This window comes from Falco biarmicus, chromosome 6, assembly GCF_023638135.1.
Source record: "Falco biarmicus isolate bFalBia1 chromosome 6, bFalBia1.pri, whole genome shotgun sequence".
NCBI lineage: Eukaryota > Metazoa > Chordata > Aves > Falconiformes > Falconidae > Falco > Falco biarmicus.
The window spans coordinates 42,089,480-42,103,717 of NC_079293.1; the positions used below are offsets into that span (position 1 = coordinate 42,089,480).

At 38.9% G+C, this 14,238-nt stretch overlaps 1 protein-coding gene across 1 annotated transcript in view; it reads right to left on the reverse strand.

Annotated features, from left to right (window-relative positions):
- The window catches only part of IGF2R (insulin like growth factor 2 receptor), a 60,908-nt gene that overhangs the window by 3,491 nt on the left and 43,179 nt on the right, over positions 1 to 14,238 (reverse strand). Inside the window, exons 32-45 of the mRNA XM_056342556.1 lie at positions 14,095 to 14,221; positions 13,602 to 13,724; positions 12,364 to 12,626; positions 10,471 to 10,683; positions 9,407 to 9,556; positions 8,151 to 8,312; positions 7,459 to 7,666; positions 6,914 to 7,060; positions 6,202 to 6,436; positions 5,081 to 5,217; positions 3,949 to 4,063; positions 2,878 to 3,024; positions 1,244 to 1,428; positions 558 to 744 (exon numbers count right to left, since the gene is read on the reverse strand). Of these exons, the coding sequence (XP_056198531.1) occupies positions 558 to 744; positions 1,244 to 1,428; positions 2,878 to 3,024; positions 3,949 to 4,063; positions 5,081 to 5,217; positions 6,202 to 6,436; positions 6,914 to 7,060; positions 7,459 to 7,666; positions 8,151 to 8,312; positions 9,407 to 9,556; positions 10,471 to 10,683; positions 12,364 to 12,626; positions 13,602 to 13,724; positions 14,095 to 14,221 (2,399 nt within the window). The remainder of the gene's footprint in view (positions 1 to 557; positions 745 to 1,243; positions 1,429 to 2,877; positions 3,025 to 3,948; positions 4,064 to 5,080; positions 5,218 to 6,201; positions 6,437 to 6,913; positions 7,061 to 7,458; positions 7,667 to 8,150; positions 8,313 to 9,406; positions 9,557 to 10,470; positions 10,684 to 12,363; positions 12,627 to 13,601; positions 13,725 to 14,094; positions 14,222 to 14,238) is intronic.

The window sequence follows — 14,238 nt, forward strand, 5'->3', positions numbered from 1 at the left end:
TGCCAGTAAGCACCTAGATAGTCACCTGGCTTTTAATACTGTCACCTCATTACTCCTTTTTTGATCTGTAGAATAAGCAGTTAATAATTAATTGCAGAAATACCTCATTATTCCTCTAAGATCTGTAACAATTTTCACTCCAGCCTAAAGAAGTGGGCAGACAGAAGGGACGGCCAGTCTTTGCCATGGTTTTAAATTCTTCCAGACAGTCAGGCAAGGACAACAAACTTACCAAAAAACTGGTTACTCCTCTCAGTAACATGAAACAGCATGTTCACTCAGCTACAGTAAGGTTTTACATAGTGAAAGCCTACTTCTACACCGTGCCTCTACATTTTCCATGTAAACAAGCAGTTTTAGGCCCAGATCAACTTGGCAAGCTTTAATTTAGTGGTCACGTGCCAAACATTACACATAAACACCAATTCCATCTATCCATAAGTACTGCTTTTTTAGCTTTTCCTTTTTTCAGAACCATTGTGATGAACAAATACGAAAAAGCCTTTAGCTAAGAAGTGCTGACAACAGCTGCTTTCAGAAAGTAGTTAGCTACTTACATTAATGGACACACAGCAGACGTGTACCAGGTAAATAAATACTGGCAATCTGCTGTCTCATGAAGGAATTCAGGGATGCCTTCCTTTACTTGTGGACTGCAGTGGAAGAAAATGGTTGAAGACACAAACTTCGATGTATCTTTACCACATCTGGAGTCTGATGAAAATATGACATCCAAGTCATCATCTACAATGAGAAGAAAACCTTATAGCTTACTACTTCCTTGAGAACAGTCTATTAACGCTAGACCCTGCAAAGTTACATATTTATTCTGCAGTAATAGCTTATACCTTGCAGTATCAACAGGTGAGCTCATACTTTTATATAGCTGACCCCATCAGTTGCTATGGAACAGTGGGTTAAGCTCTTCACAAGAAAAAGCAGCTAGATAAAGGCAATCACTGCTTATGCGGAACAAGCACAGAGAAAAACAGGAGACCAAGTCTTCTATCTTGCATCATTTCTACCAAAGTCTTTCAACAAGTGTCAAGCCCAAACCCTATTAGGGCCGTATTTGCAACTGAGCTTACACAGTAAGAAAAAAGCAATCTAAGTTCTGCTAGACAGACTCTGGATACCTTTACAGAAAGGGATTAGCACCAGTGATGTGAAACAAGAACCATTTTTTGATGAAACAATTCACACAGAGTATCTAAGCAACTCTGGCTAGTGAGCAAGTACTTACCCTCCACATAATATTTAGCTTTTCTGGCAGAACCAATTCTCCGAAAACGACGTTCATTAGTTTTAACCTGGCAGATGTTCGCTCCAGAGCATTCTGGGAAACTTGAGTTTCTTATACCAGAAAGTTGAATTTCATATACATATTTATCGCCATTTGTCCGTATGTCCCCAGAAGCTGTGTACAACCTGAAGAAACAGAGGGCAGGTCCATTCTTAAGTCTGAACTCACAGATTTAGGTTACTCCCGAGACATAAGGCTGGCAACAGTGATAGCTGCTACCACTGGCTGATTCCAGAGCAAGCCGAAGTGACTGATTCAGCAACCAGAAGAGATGCAGGACAGACCTCCTCCCTGAACATTAGGAATGAGAATTATATTTTAGCACAAATAATCTTCCTAAGAATGCACAAACCCCAATTTTTTCCAGTTACACTGCCCTCAATGGGTGTATGAATACGTAAATACCTCCAAAGGATTAAGATAAAATGGAGACAAAAAAGCATGATTCAGCAGCCCATACGCAAGTTAGCCTGCTGACAATAAAAACACATTGCTCTATAGCTATGATAAATAGCATAGCTTAGCTGTCTTCTCTAAAAGGTAACTAGTTCTGCTGTGTCACTTAAGTACTATTTACAATTGTATTTTTTCACATTGCCTGTCAGAGCACGAATGCTCTAAGATTCACAGCTATTTGTTCTAGCCACCTGCTCAAAGGCTGAACTTCCTCAAATACAATTAATCTTTAATCGCACATTACACCAAGTTTTTAATATTGTCCTGACTTTCTCTCCTCCTTCATTCAGGCCTGTTTGACTTTTGCTTTTTCTCTATGCTTGTAATGCTATCACCACGTTTGCACAGCACGTTTATGCACAACACTTTTGCTCAGTTACTCCAGTCATGCACACTAATGGTTTGTGCCCTTCCAGCAGTTTATTCTTCCCATAACACTAGTACGGGGAGTTGCCTTCCATAACACTAGCATTGACATTAAATATCATAGTTAGTATGAGAGTCTGGAACAGAGTTATGTGCAATGTGTAGTACAGTCAGTGTAACTGCTGGTCTTCCCCTGCCTCTCCTGGGTTCATTCATGCTTCACCATTCCTCCAGAGCTGTCCTTCCTCACTTCTAAGGCTTTTGAAGTACAGCTTCCTACTTCCATATGGGTCATCTGAGCAGGAAAAAAGGTGCTATGTAAAAAGCCAAGGAGTACTCTAGGTGAAACAAAACAAATCTAAAAAATCAAGTTCTCTGACACTGAACTAATGTCTACATGCCTTGGAAGAAAGCAACAATACACAACAGAGAAATCTAACATCAAGGTGATTATGTGCAGGCTTTAGACTAGCCATGAGTATACCTGGACATGCTCACAGCTATAAGCCCAGACGTGAGCTGCACTATTATCCATCCTTTAAGTCAGCCATCCATACAAGGTGAATTCAGTGCTATTTCCACTTGACAGTTAATAACCATTAAGGCAACACAGAATATTCACACCAAGCTCTTTTTTGCAGTACAGTTTTCTACAGGATTAAGGTGTTGTGGTTTTTGGTTGTTGCTGGGGTTTTGTTGTTTTGAGGTGTTTTGTTTTGTTTGTGGTTGTTTGGGTTTTTTTTTTTACTTACTTGTAATAAACATCCCCTAAAGAGAAGTTTTTCCCAGTTGCAGGATTAATAACTGTTCCATTCACCACCTCCACCTCCTGCTGCTTCACAGCACAAGCTGCACGTGTGTCCCAAGTGATGTAGTAAGCACAGTTTTCTTCATCAATCCTACCGAACAGACATAACTGATGATTCCAGGAAACAGTAACAAGTGTTTAGTACTTTGACAAAGGGAAGACACACAGCTGCTAACCCATGTGTGAGAATGTCCTGCCAAAGCATGGTGCTGAGCATAAGCTAAAATAGTCAAGTAGCAATCAAAAAAAGCTACTTGAAGAATTGCACTGCAATTTTCCACAGTTCCAAGACTTAAAAAGACCTGGCTACACTTGAACTTTCTACTTCAAGAGTTCCAGCAGCCACACAATGTATCAGAGGGGTTTATTGAAATATTTTAGCTAACAACCATTGTCAGGCTGCTCTTGGAAGGTTTAACGTGCTACACGTTATTTAAGACAACGAGTATAAGCTAGTCAGATCTTGCTACCTAGTTCTTTGACTCATCCAGAGCATCTCGCTCAGTTTCCCAATTCTGCAAACAACATAGAGCTAACCAAATCAAGACTCGGCAAAAAGCCATCAAGCTTTCTTAGTATTTGTGATCATGCATATACACCTTATTTTAGGCAGTTTCTAGTTAACTTATTTGTATTGAGGCAACAATAAGTGACTGAGCTACTAAAACATGGTTTATCTACAGTAAGTGTTCTGTACTAAACAGATTTTGAGCAAAGAGTGGCTGTAGTAAAGCTGACCTCAAAAACAACAGCATCCCAGCCATTGTCAGATCTAATTTGGAAGTAGAATGCCTACATTTTTGCCCAGAAATTTTAAGATGATACAGAATATAACTGCTTATGGAAGTGAACAGGTGTAGTAACTCTAAGATTCATGTCATAAAAGTACAGGCCAAGGATTATTTTAGGGACTGTACAACAAAACAGACAGTCACTGTCCTGAGACTTACAGTTTACTATAGAGGTACAAAGGAATAAGCCATGAAGATCAGTGGTATGTTAATTTGTTACTCACCTCTGCAGCATGGGCATGCCAACTGTTTTTGCACACTTCAGTTCTATAATTGTTGTTACTTTCTTGTTTTTCCTACATTCCTGCCCACTGGAATAACTAATATACACTGTATCACCTAGAAGAGAAAAATGGTCACACAAAGTTTTTGTAAGCAGCTGTCAGAAACCCCCTTTGCTCATTCTCCAGACTTCATTACTTTAGATTAATTTCTAGGACTTTTCTCCCCTGCACAGGCCATATATCACTTACAGCACTTCAGTAATCTGAGGGCCTTCATTCTGATGATTTTAAAAATCATTTCTCAGACCTCTGTATTTACATTGTACCACATGTTCAGGTAATCAGTATGGCCATAAGAAATGTTTACATTTAACATGTCATAAACATAAGAGTATAAGAGTAAATGAAGATATCCATTTATAAATTAAATTAAGCAATGGACACATGTAATACATTCCACTGTTTTTGTAGCTGGATGGAAAATTTCCCTCAATTTCACAAACTCAGCAGCAATTTGAAAAATATTCTTTAAACTGAAAACTTCAGTAAGGTTGAGATTTATTTTTTTATTCCTTTTCTTAAGAGTGAGGCTAATTAGTCATCTTTCACGAGCTGCTTTAATTGAAGAAGTTAGTGGACACAGAACAAGTCTTTCAAAACAGGATGAACAAAAAAAAAAATTCCCCTTCCCACAGTTACAGAATAACTGACTGGTTGAGGTTGAAAGGAACTTCCAGAGGTCATCTGGTCCAAACCCCTTGCTCAAGCTGGGCCACCTGGAGCCAGCTGCCCAGGAACATGTCCAGACAGCTTTTGAATATCTCCAAAGTAAGAGACACTCTACAACCTCCTTGGTCACCCTCACTGTAGAAAAGTGGTTCTTCATGTTCAGATGGTCAATTCATTTCTTACAGCTTTAATAACAACACCGTTTATTTGCTTCAGTGTTTGCACATGGCTTAAACACTCCTTCTTTTAAGTGAGTAGTAGCATTTACTGGTTTTGTTTTTAGACAAAAGATTCACTGGTAAATATATTTCAAAATAAAGGCTTCACCATAATTTAAGAACCACTACAGCTAGGTCGTAAGATTTAACGATTTCTAGCTCTCTACAGGAATAAAAGTAACTACCTGTCACATTCAGCTTCTGCGTATGAACAAGTCCAAGAACTTGAACATCTCCATTATTGCTTTTCCTGCAAATACTGGCTCTTTCAGGGCAGCCTGTGGGTCCCTCATGTACCCTCTGACAGAGATTCACATAGTACCTATAGACAACAGGGTAGACAAGACTTCTTTACAATTAATTTAGGCTGAACTGAAACAGTGAGATACAAACTTCAGAATCCTCCTGGAAAGCTATCCATGTTGAAAGAAATTAAATACTCAAATTAGCTGACAGAATAAAGCATGTACTAAGATTCAGTGGATTATTTCTAACCATCATTTTCAAGTAAATGACTGTGCAAAAAATTGATCATTCACCAGATTAGTTCACTGGTTATGTTTGACCTAGGTCAAAACTAGAAATTGGAACGAAGTCAAGAAATGCCCAGAATTCTTTTCAGCTATAAAGGTTACAGTACTACCCTAAATTTAGCATCTTTTTGGAGCTATACCAGCTAAGTTTTATTAAAACAGAGGAATGAGTAGCAAGGTGGCAAATAAAACAGTTTTATAACCCCACAGTTTATGATAAGTTTACAATTAGATGCTCTCACCCTTACCAGTTCATTTCCATTTTCTAACTGGAGGGGGAATGCTAGAGAGGTTGATTACTTCCTGCCATTCATATCTTCCTCTAAGTTGTTACTTAGAGAAATGGAAGGAAAAGCACCCTACTTAAACTTTAGACAAGAAGTTACACTCTTTAGTCAAAAAATTATAATTAAGTCATTAAGATTTTTGTTCATCATAATCAAGAATTTAAACAATTGCATTTAAACTACAAAATTATTTTGTTGATACAGCAGTTTAAATAGAAAATCTTTTAAAAGCTTTGAGCTTAGACTTATTCATCCTTTAAAAGGGTTACCAACAGAGGGAAGGGGTAAGGATGAAGACAGTAATTATTCATCCTCTTCAGATAAAATGGGTTCCTTTTTTGTCTATACAGTGTTAAGCATCAACAGTTTTTAAGACACTGTCAGCAATTTAAACAGACTCTGAACAGGGACCAAAGTACTACGCCACATTACAACTGCAACTGTATTGATTAGCAAGCTGCTCCCTTAGAGTTGCTCATTACTCACGAGTTCCCATTGTGGAAAAATATCCAAGATCCTGTCAGGGAAGAAAGCATTCTCAAATCATAAGTTCTGTGTTTTTGGACAAACTTGCACTCCATCTTTTTGGGAGGACAAACAGCCTGAGTCTTCCATTCAAATGTCACAGCACAGCCAAGTGTCTCACTGAGAAGGTACGGTCTCCCAACACCAGCATTTTCATCACATGTGAAGATAATGGTAGATTCCCTTCTTGCAGTTGCTATAAGGGGGAAGGTTGTAAAAAAAAAAAAAAAAAACAAAAAACAAACAACACCACACACTTCGCAAGAGGCTTTCAGACACCCATGGATTTTAGTGTAGCAATTTTGCAGTATCAACAAAAGTTTTAATCAGGTATCATTTCAAACAGCAAAGAGGCATAAGTGCTTTACCTAGTTTTCATGCTTTTTAGACAGTAGTGTTCCTTGCAAAACAACTGATCTCCATCAAAGCAAAGTCATCACTTACGACTTAACCACTCAACCACTCACTATGTAAAGGCATGAACTTTTTATTTCAAAAGTATTTTAATCGCTCACTCAAGTAAAGTCAGGTTTGTTCCACAGGCTCCTTGTTTTGCCCACTCCTATCCCTTTACTTCCATTTTACTGCACCAGAGGTCTTTGGGCCAGCCTGAAAATGGCTCACGCCCTGTGTTACCTCAGATCCTTGCACATGAAGTATAAGAAGTTCTTACCGTTACCACAAAATCCCCACTTTCCATCTCCTTGGTAGTCTCCAGTTGTAGCACACCACGGCCTATTCTTTTCGTCTGTAATACATTGCTCATACGTCTTCCCTTTGTACTTGAAGGGGAACACACAAAGCTCTCCCTTTTCAGTCACTGAGAAGGAAAGTACATCCTCTTAATAACATGCAGTAGAATAGCAGGCATATCCATATTCAGGACCATACCCAAAGCCTGTACTTCAATACTGAGGAAGAGTCATAGGCAGACAACAGGAACACTGAAACATTGAGTCTAAACCCAATCAGAAACCTAGGACAACCTAGTGTACAATTAGCTACCATCATCCCTACAGAAGAGTTGCACTCTATCCTCTAGGAGATACACGTTGATGTTGCAGATTAGCACAGTGCCTGTGATTTAACAGAACTACAAGTTTCTATTAACATATGTAAAATCCATATGTTGCTTCCCTCCTATCACAACAAAACCTCATACTTTAAAGGTAAAACTGACAAGGTCTTACATAAAGAGGAGATCTGCTTCAGTCTTACCTGGAGGGCACCGATCACCACCTGTATACTGCAAGATGACAGTCTCATCCTGGTGGCTATAGTCCATTTTCATTTCCTTTATGTCTCCAAAAGATGCTGCACCACTTTCAGATGTCAGACACACTGCCCCATCTTTACATTTTCCCTGAGGCAAGTCTGCTGCCTTGCTGCACACACCAATGTGGTAACTGTTGGATCCAGAAAATACCTGTGTGGACATCCAGAACCATCACAACAAGGCTGCCTCAGAGCCTACACTCAATGCTTACAAAGAACCAGCCAAGTGCTTTATAAACCAAGTCTCATGCAGTACTTGCATAATGCAGGAGAAAAAGAAAGTAACTAATTGCAAGTCTGGCCTTCCTTAATATGGCAAAACTGCAGACAAAATACACCCAACAGGGCCAAGGACGCAGTCTGTTCAGCAGACTTGTCTTCACATTCAGGATTCTGCCACGGGTGAAGATTTCTCCTTCCTTTCCCTATCAGTATATCCATGAATTTCCCTCTCAAAAACATTAAAACCCCAGTGTTTTCCCTCTATTACTACTCCCCCTGTCAGAGGCCAGACAAGCTTCAGTTTCCTCCGCTTCAGTTTTAAAATGTTGATAGCAAGGGGCAATTACCAAAAAAGACGGGGGGGGGGGGGGAAAAAAAAAAAAAAAAAAAATCACACCACCAAAAGGCATTACCTCAAATGATCTTCCAGAAAGGCTGGTCAGGTTAAAAGTATAGTGTAGCTGTTCATCAGTCACAGAGCAGCCTAAAGTTTTAACTTTATCAGGACACACAACTGGGGTTTCCCACTCAAACACAAAACTGCAGTCAAGTTTCCTTATCATCTTTGGCTTACCCTGTTACCAAAGACAACAGCAAGATACATTAGGTTTAATTTTTGGAGTTTTTTGTTCTTTCTGGACTACTACCACCACCACCACCAAGTTACCTCAGTTATTACCAAGGCTAGGCTTTACTGACTAGGACGAACACCATGCCTTCATATTACAACCAGTACCAAAAAAAAAGCTACAAGTACTTTCTACCTAGCTCCAGAAAGCTATCAAAGCAGTAAGTACACAAACTTTCTTATTAATTAGGGTCAAGATTTTGATGTTTAACTCAGTTGCAAGCAGCAACAGAACTGTGAGAGAGTTGAGTTTCTCCATGGTAGAAAACATTAAGAAAGTTCACTGAGTTAAGGTTTAGAAAGAATGCCGTTGCCTTTGTCATATTTTGAAAAAAATTAGTATGGCCTGTATAATATTTAGAGCTGTCTAGAGTTTCAGCTTATGCCCCAAGTTGATGGAAAATGGTTCCCCTGAGTATTTTCAACAGGCTCTAGTTTGTCACACATATTCAAGTGCTTCTCTACAGTTTGCTAAAGCATTCAAAAATTTCAAGAGGTTTTAGATTCACACACCATGCAACTTCATTTTAGTATTCAGGTATCAACAGAAAATAAAAACCTAAGTATCTGAAAGCAAATTTTTAAAGCCTTGTATGATTATGGAAAGGGTTACAACATAGCAGAAATATTTCCCAGTACTAGCTTTACGAACAGTTACACTGGTTCTTGTGTTAGCTTGTGGTACAAGTACAAGTTTTTGGACCTAGACAACGTGCAATACAGCATTAAGTTTAATGCCAGAAATAAGTTATCGCGACATTACTTTAGTGGAATCTGATCCTTGAAACCATCAGAACCTGCTACTCTCAAGCCTAAAGTTCATGCACTCTATGAAATTTTGCCTGGTGAGGAACACAAATACTAAGTATTTAAGTGCTACGTATTCAAGTAGTTAAGAATACAAATACTAAGTTGTTTAAACACTTCCATCCTTACATGCTAGAAAGAAATCCTTGGTTTAATTTTAAACAAAGCTAACGTTGGTTACTACCTATTTCCCACTGCACTCCAATATCAATGTAAGTTTAATAGATGCCTTACCAGACTAGTTCCTTGGCTGCAGTGAAATACAATAAGAGAAGTATAGTTCAATTTGTTGTTTATCCGACAAGGAGTAGTGCTGTTGTAAGTGATGTAAACTTCATTCACTGCCTCATTTAACTTGGGAGGTTCAGTAATACGACCAATATCCTACACAAGCAAAAATATGTATTGAGACATAGGACATACCTAGATTTCAGATCAGCCCAGAGATTCAGATCAATTCAGATTCCTCTGTCTGGTTTATATGGAAGCTCTTTTGAAAACTGCATTCTATACTCAAACAATTTTTCCATTTCAATCCTAACAAAATGCAAGTTGAACAACTTAAAACATCTTCCATTAAGCTTGACAAAAGCTAAGGAGGTTCTGCATCTTACAGGTAGATTTTTCTTTAAATCACTGTGCCAAAATACCAACATATCACTTAAAAATAGTGTAGTATTAGCAATGAAGTAAGGTACCTAGATCAACGTCGAAGTTCATGGAAGACAATCTCAACTTTTTATTTTGTGTATCTCCTACAGCTCATAAAGATGGTCTCAAAAGGTAAAGAGCCTCCATCTCTCAAAGTAATAACACAGACAAGTTAACCAATATTCTGCTACAGGCTTGCTATTCATGCAGCTGTCAAGTTTTTACATGGAACTACTAAATTCATTGTAGAGCATGCCAGGACATATCCTGCTTCGTATTGTAACAGGCTATCATGGGATCAATCACGCCTTTCCTGTGCCACAGAATGGCAAACTAAGAGCCATTCTGCTTCCCAGTCTCCATATTTGGCACACAGCACTACATGACAAAAATTATCTGTAGTAATTTTTCATATTTGTCACTGTATGGAACCTTCTAGCACCCAAAAAAACCCTAGGGTTCAGGATAGGAATATACTTCATAGCAAAAAGCAACGAAAGGTAATTTTGCAGGGTAGATTTTGATTTTGTATTCCATTTCGTTAACCCATTGTCAAATCTCTGGTTCAGATCAGGTGTCTGTGCTGGGATACTGTTTTAAACTAGCAGGAGAATGCATGTTTCAGTGATTCCAGGCGCAGTACTTACTATTGGTGCTTCATTAACAGGAACCATGCAAACAGCTGCTCCAGGTGGGCAACCAACATCCTTGATAGGATTGAGAGGCTCACAAATGTTGATGTAGAAGTCTGGAGAAACATCCGTTGTATCTTCATCCACAAATGCCTCGTAATACCCAGTGCGATGGATCAGAGGAGACAGGTCAATAATGGAACTGCCATTCAATACTGAGCACTTCACCTACAACAAAGCGTGTTTTATTGCTCTTATTATTACTTGCTTTGATTTAGTGACAAACACCCTGTCCTTCAGAGGACCAGAAGTGTGACTGCATATAACGTTTCAGACTTGATTGTGTAAAGCAGCATTTGTTACAAATTTGATTTGTCTACAGATACTAAGCTCCTACAAGATGTATACGAAAAACCTCAATTGTTTAAACATTCCTATGGAATGGAGTCCTTATCAGAACAATACTAAGACGTAAAGCTCTGGCACGCATACTCCAACATACAGTCAACTATGTCTTCCTAAGATCAGTAGATCCTACAGTTTCTTCCTCTCCGCATCTCCCACACACCACTGGACCACCTCCAGTAAACAAGCTTGGTTATAACAATGTAGTTATTGTATTGCAAGCTGATGTCTTGAGCACTGGATTTCCTCAGAACTTATTTCTCACATTCTTAAAAGTGCCTAAGCTTACTGACAGCCTATGTGGAACCTGGGAATCCTATTCTTGTTTAGATATTAGATAAGGAGCAAATAACAAAATCACTGTTTAATTTCAGGATAAATATTCATCATTCCTACCTAGCCATCACCTGAAATAGCTACGGTCACTGTGGATGCACTGTGAAAAGTGATCAGAAATGCACAAATGATCACTGAACAGAACGAACAGGCTAGGAAACACAATGTTTTTAGGCACTGCTGATTTTACTGCAGCATGGTACATACTACTGAAGAAGAAACTAGAACCATGTGTAGCACAACTCTTACAAAAGAAGGAGGGGAGACATGACAGTTCTTACCAGGAAAAGGAAAGCTGGAAAATGCTTTTCCTAAACTGAAGCAAGAACTGTGGTAGTATTGAGACAGCGATAAGGAGAAAAAACCCAACTTGTCACAGAGAATGACGGTCACAATAGAAGTAATCAAGGCAACAAAAAGAATGATTAGGCAGATTAACAAAAGATAACATTTCAGGTGTTAAGAAAAAAAAAATCTGAATTCACCTTACAGCTCATTTAGCTTTCTATTCTTATTGCTTATTTTTTACTCAGTGCATCCATTACCGGTAACAATTTAACTAGCTAAAATTAACTGAAGTAAGACTAGCTCCAAGTATTATCTGGAACACCAATTCATCCACAGCTGACCAAATCACATTATTACAGCATGTGTTATACAGCAGAGGCAGACCCTAAATTCATGCTATTGAGGTTTACCAATTTTTGCACTAAGCAAACTGATCATACACTTGCCTGGCCTCTAGTCACTTGCTCAGAAACAAAGACTACCTCCATGCACAGAGATGCTATCCATCCTCACCCTCAACTCAGCCTAAGCTCTATTGGCCTGTTACATTGGTGGATCTTTAACCATCAGTTGCCAAGAAGATGCCCTGTAGCTTCCATTTGAGCTGTACAGAAAAGCAGCTAAGTAGGTTCCACAGCGGGGTTATTCTGAAGTGTTAAAATTTTAACTTGGTTCACCATGCATGCAGTCCAGAAGTTTGCCAAATATTCTTCAACCCTGCTGGAAAAGTCACTAAGTATTTGAGAACTTCTGTATGAACTTGGGTTCTGTGCTACAGAAAGAGACCTTTCCCTCAAGGATTTAAAAACATATACTGCTATTAGCTTAATCACCCAGAAATTCAGTCCCACAAGTGTTTGCCATAAAAGTAATTCTTACCTCTTCCTCACAAGCCAAGGAAGTATGCCAAGAGAAGTAACTAGTGCACGTCTGCTCATCAAAAGACAGAAAAACAGGCTGGCTGTCATCGCCGACATCAGACTTGCACACAAAGCTAAAATAGCTTTTGTGCTTCAGTTCAGGGTCTGCAGGGCAAGGATCTCCATCTTTATAGACAAGCTTTAACACTTGATCTTCATAAGTTAAAGTTTTACTCTGTTTTCCAGCATTAATTGGTTTTGGACCACCAGTGATGCAGACAGCTAAAGGAAAAAAGAAAAATAAACAAAACAGATCTGATGCAACTGTCCTTCAAAATTGCACCTTACAACATGAACAGCAGGAAACTTAAGGTTTTAGCATGACTAATTTTCCTACGAAAGGTAGGCTGTTTCACACCATCCAGAGGTTACCATTAATCTGAGATGAACTGCACTGAAACAAAGACCAAACATTGTCTTTAATACTTCATTAACCAGCAGGAAGTACTGCATTTATACACATTTAAGCAACCACAGAGCACAGTGTCTGGTTATCACTTCTCTGAAAGCCAAGAGATTAGCACAAAATAACAGCCAGATAAAATTTTATTAAGATGCCTCTTAAAAACCAAATCAACCAATTCACAAGTGATACTCCTATTTTAGCATTTAAAATGCTACTCATGCATTAGCATTTAAGATAATATTCAGTTTGACAGAACAGTTAGCAATTCAACCTGCTACTAAGCAGCTTGAAATAGAAGTTGATTTCTACTGATGTTTCAGAAGCATCCAAAACAGAACAGAAAACCAGAAAGAAGATTGGCAAGGGTTTGAAGTACAGACACAAGGCTCAGTGCAGATGCAATACAGCAGTACATCAGCACAAAGCAATTCTTGTGCTCAGCTCACTAGCTGGAATCTCCTAACGTCTTCCTTTTCACAACGGTCAAAAGGTGCAGTAGAAGTGTCTACACTCCTGCCCTTATGTCCAAAATAGTATCTACCCATTCAGACCTAAAGGGGTTGGACTGGCAGTGAGCCCACCTAAGTTTAGAAATGGAGTTTGATAGGAATACATTGCTTCATTCTCTAGAACAGTTTCAGGATCTTTTCATGACCAATTCAGCCACAGAGCTGCTCTCTTCATTCCTTCGTGCCCCTCTCATTTTACTGTAACTTCAGCATAAATACTTGCTTTGGGTACCCTACACAGTCAGTCAGTGATTATAGTATCAGAGGGGATAAGATTCTTACCAGCTCCATTAGCACATGAACTTTTAGCGTCAGCACAAACATTCAACTGAATTTTTCTGTTGTGCGAATCTTTGATGGTATAACCAGACTCTCGCTTTAGTGATGTCAAATCAAAGAGGTGACCTGTAGGCAGATCAGGGAATAATTTAATCTTTTTTGAGATTCAAAATCAAGACATTTCTTTCTTTAAAAGCTTTCAGTAACTTAGTAGGAAGGCCAAGCAGCTTCTACTTGCCTGCTAGCTTAGAAAGGCAAACAGTTACTAATTCATATTAACGGAGGCAAAACTAGTTTCAGAACTATAGACTATTTGTTCCAAGTGATATTGCAGCACCTTACAAGATATTTCTACCCACCAATAAGCTTGTTGGTCACTCTCCAGAGTACGTGTCAACACTGCCCTTTTCTAATAAAGTCCCTCAAGAACACAAACACAGTAGTGCTGTTTCCAGAGGCTTCTTCCAGATACAAAATCCTGAGGCCACCTCCTCACCTGTTGCAGGATTGGTTACCCGACAGTCATTTTGCACATTGCTTTTAAGAGGACATGCAGCAGCGGTGAACCATAAGAAGGTATATTCACAATCCTCAATGGCCATTATAAGTTCTGGCTTCGATTCCTAAACAAGGAACAGTG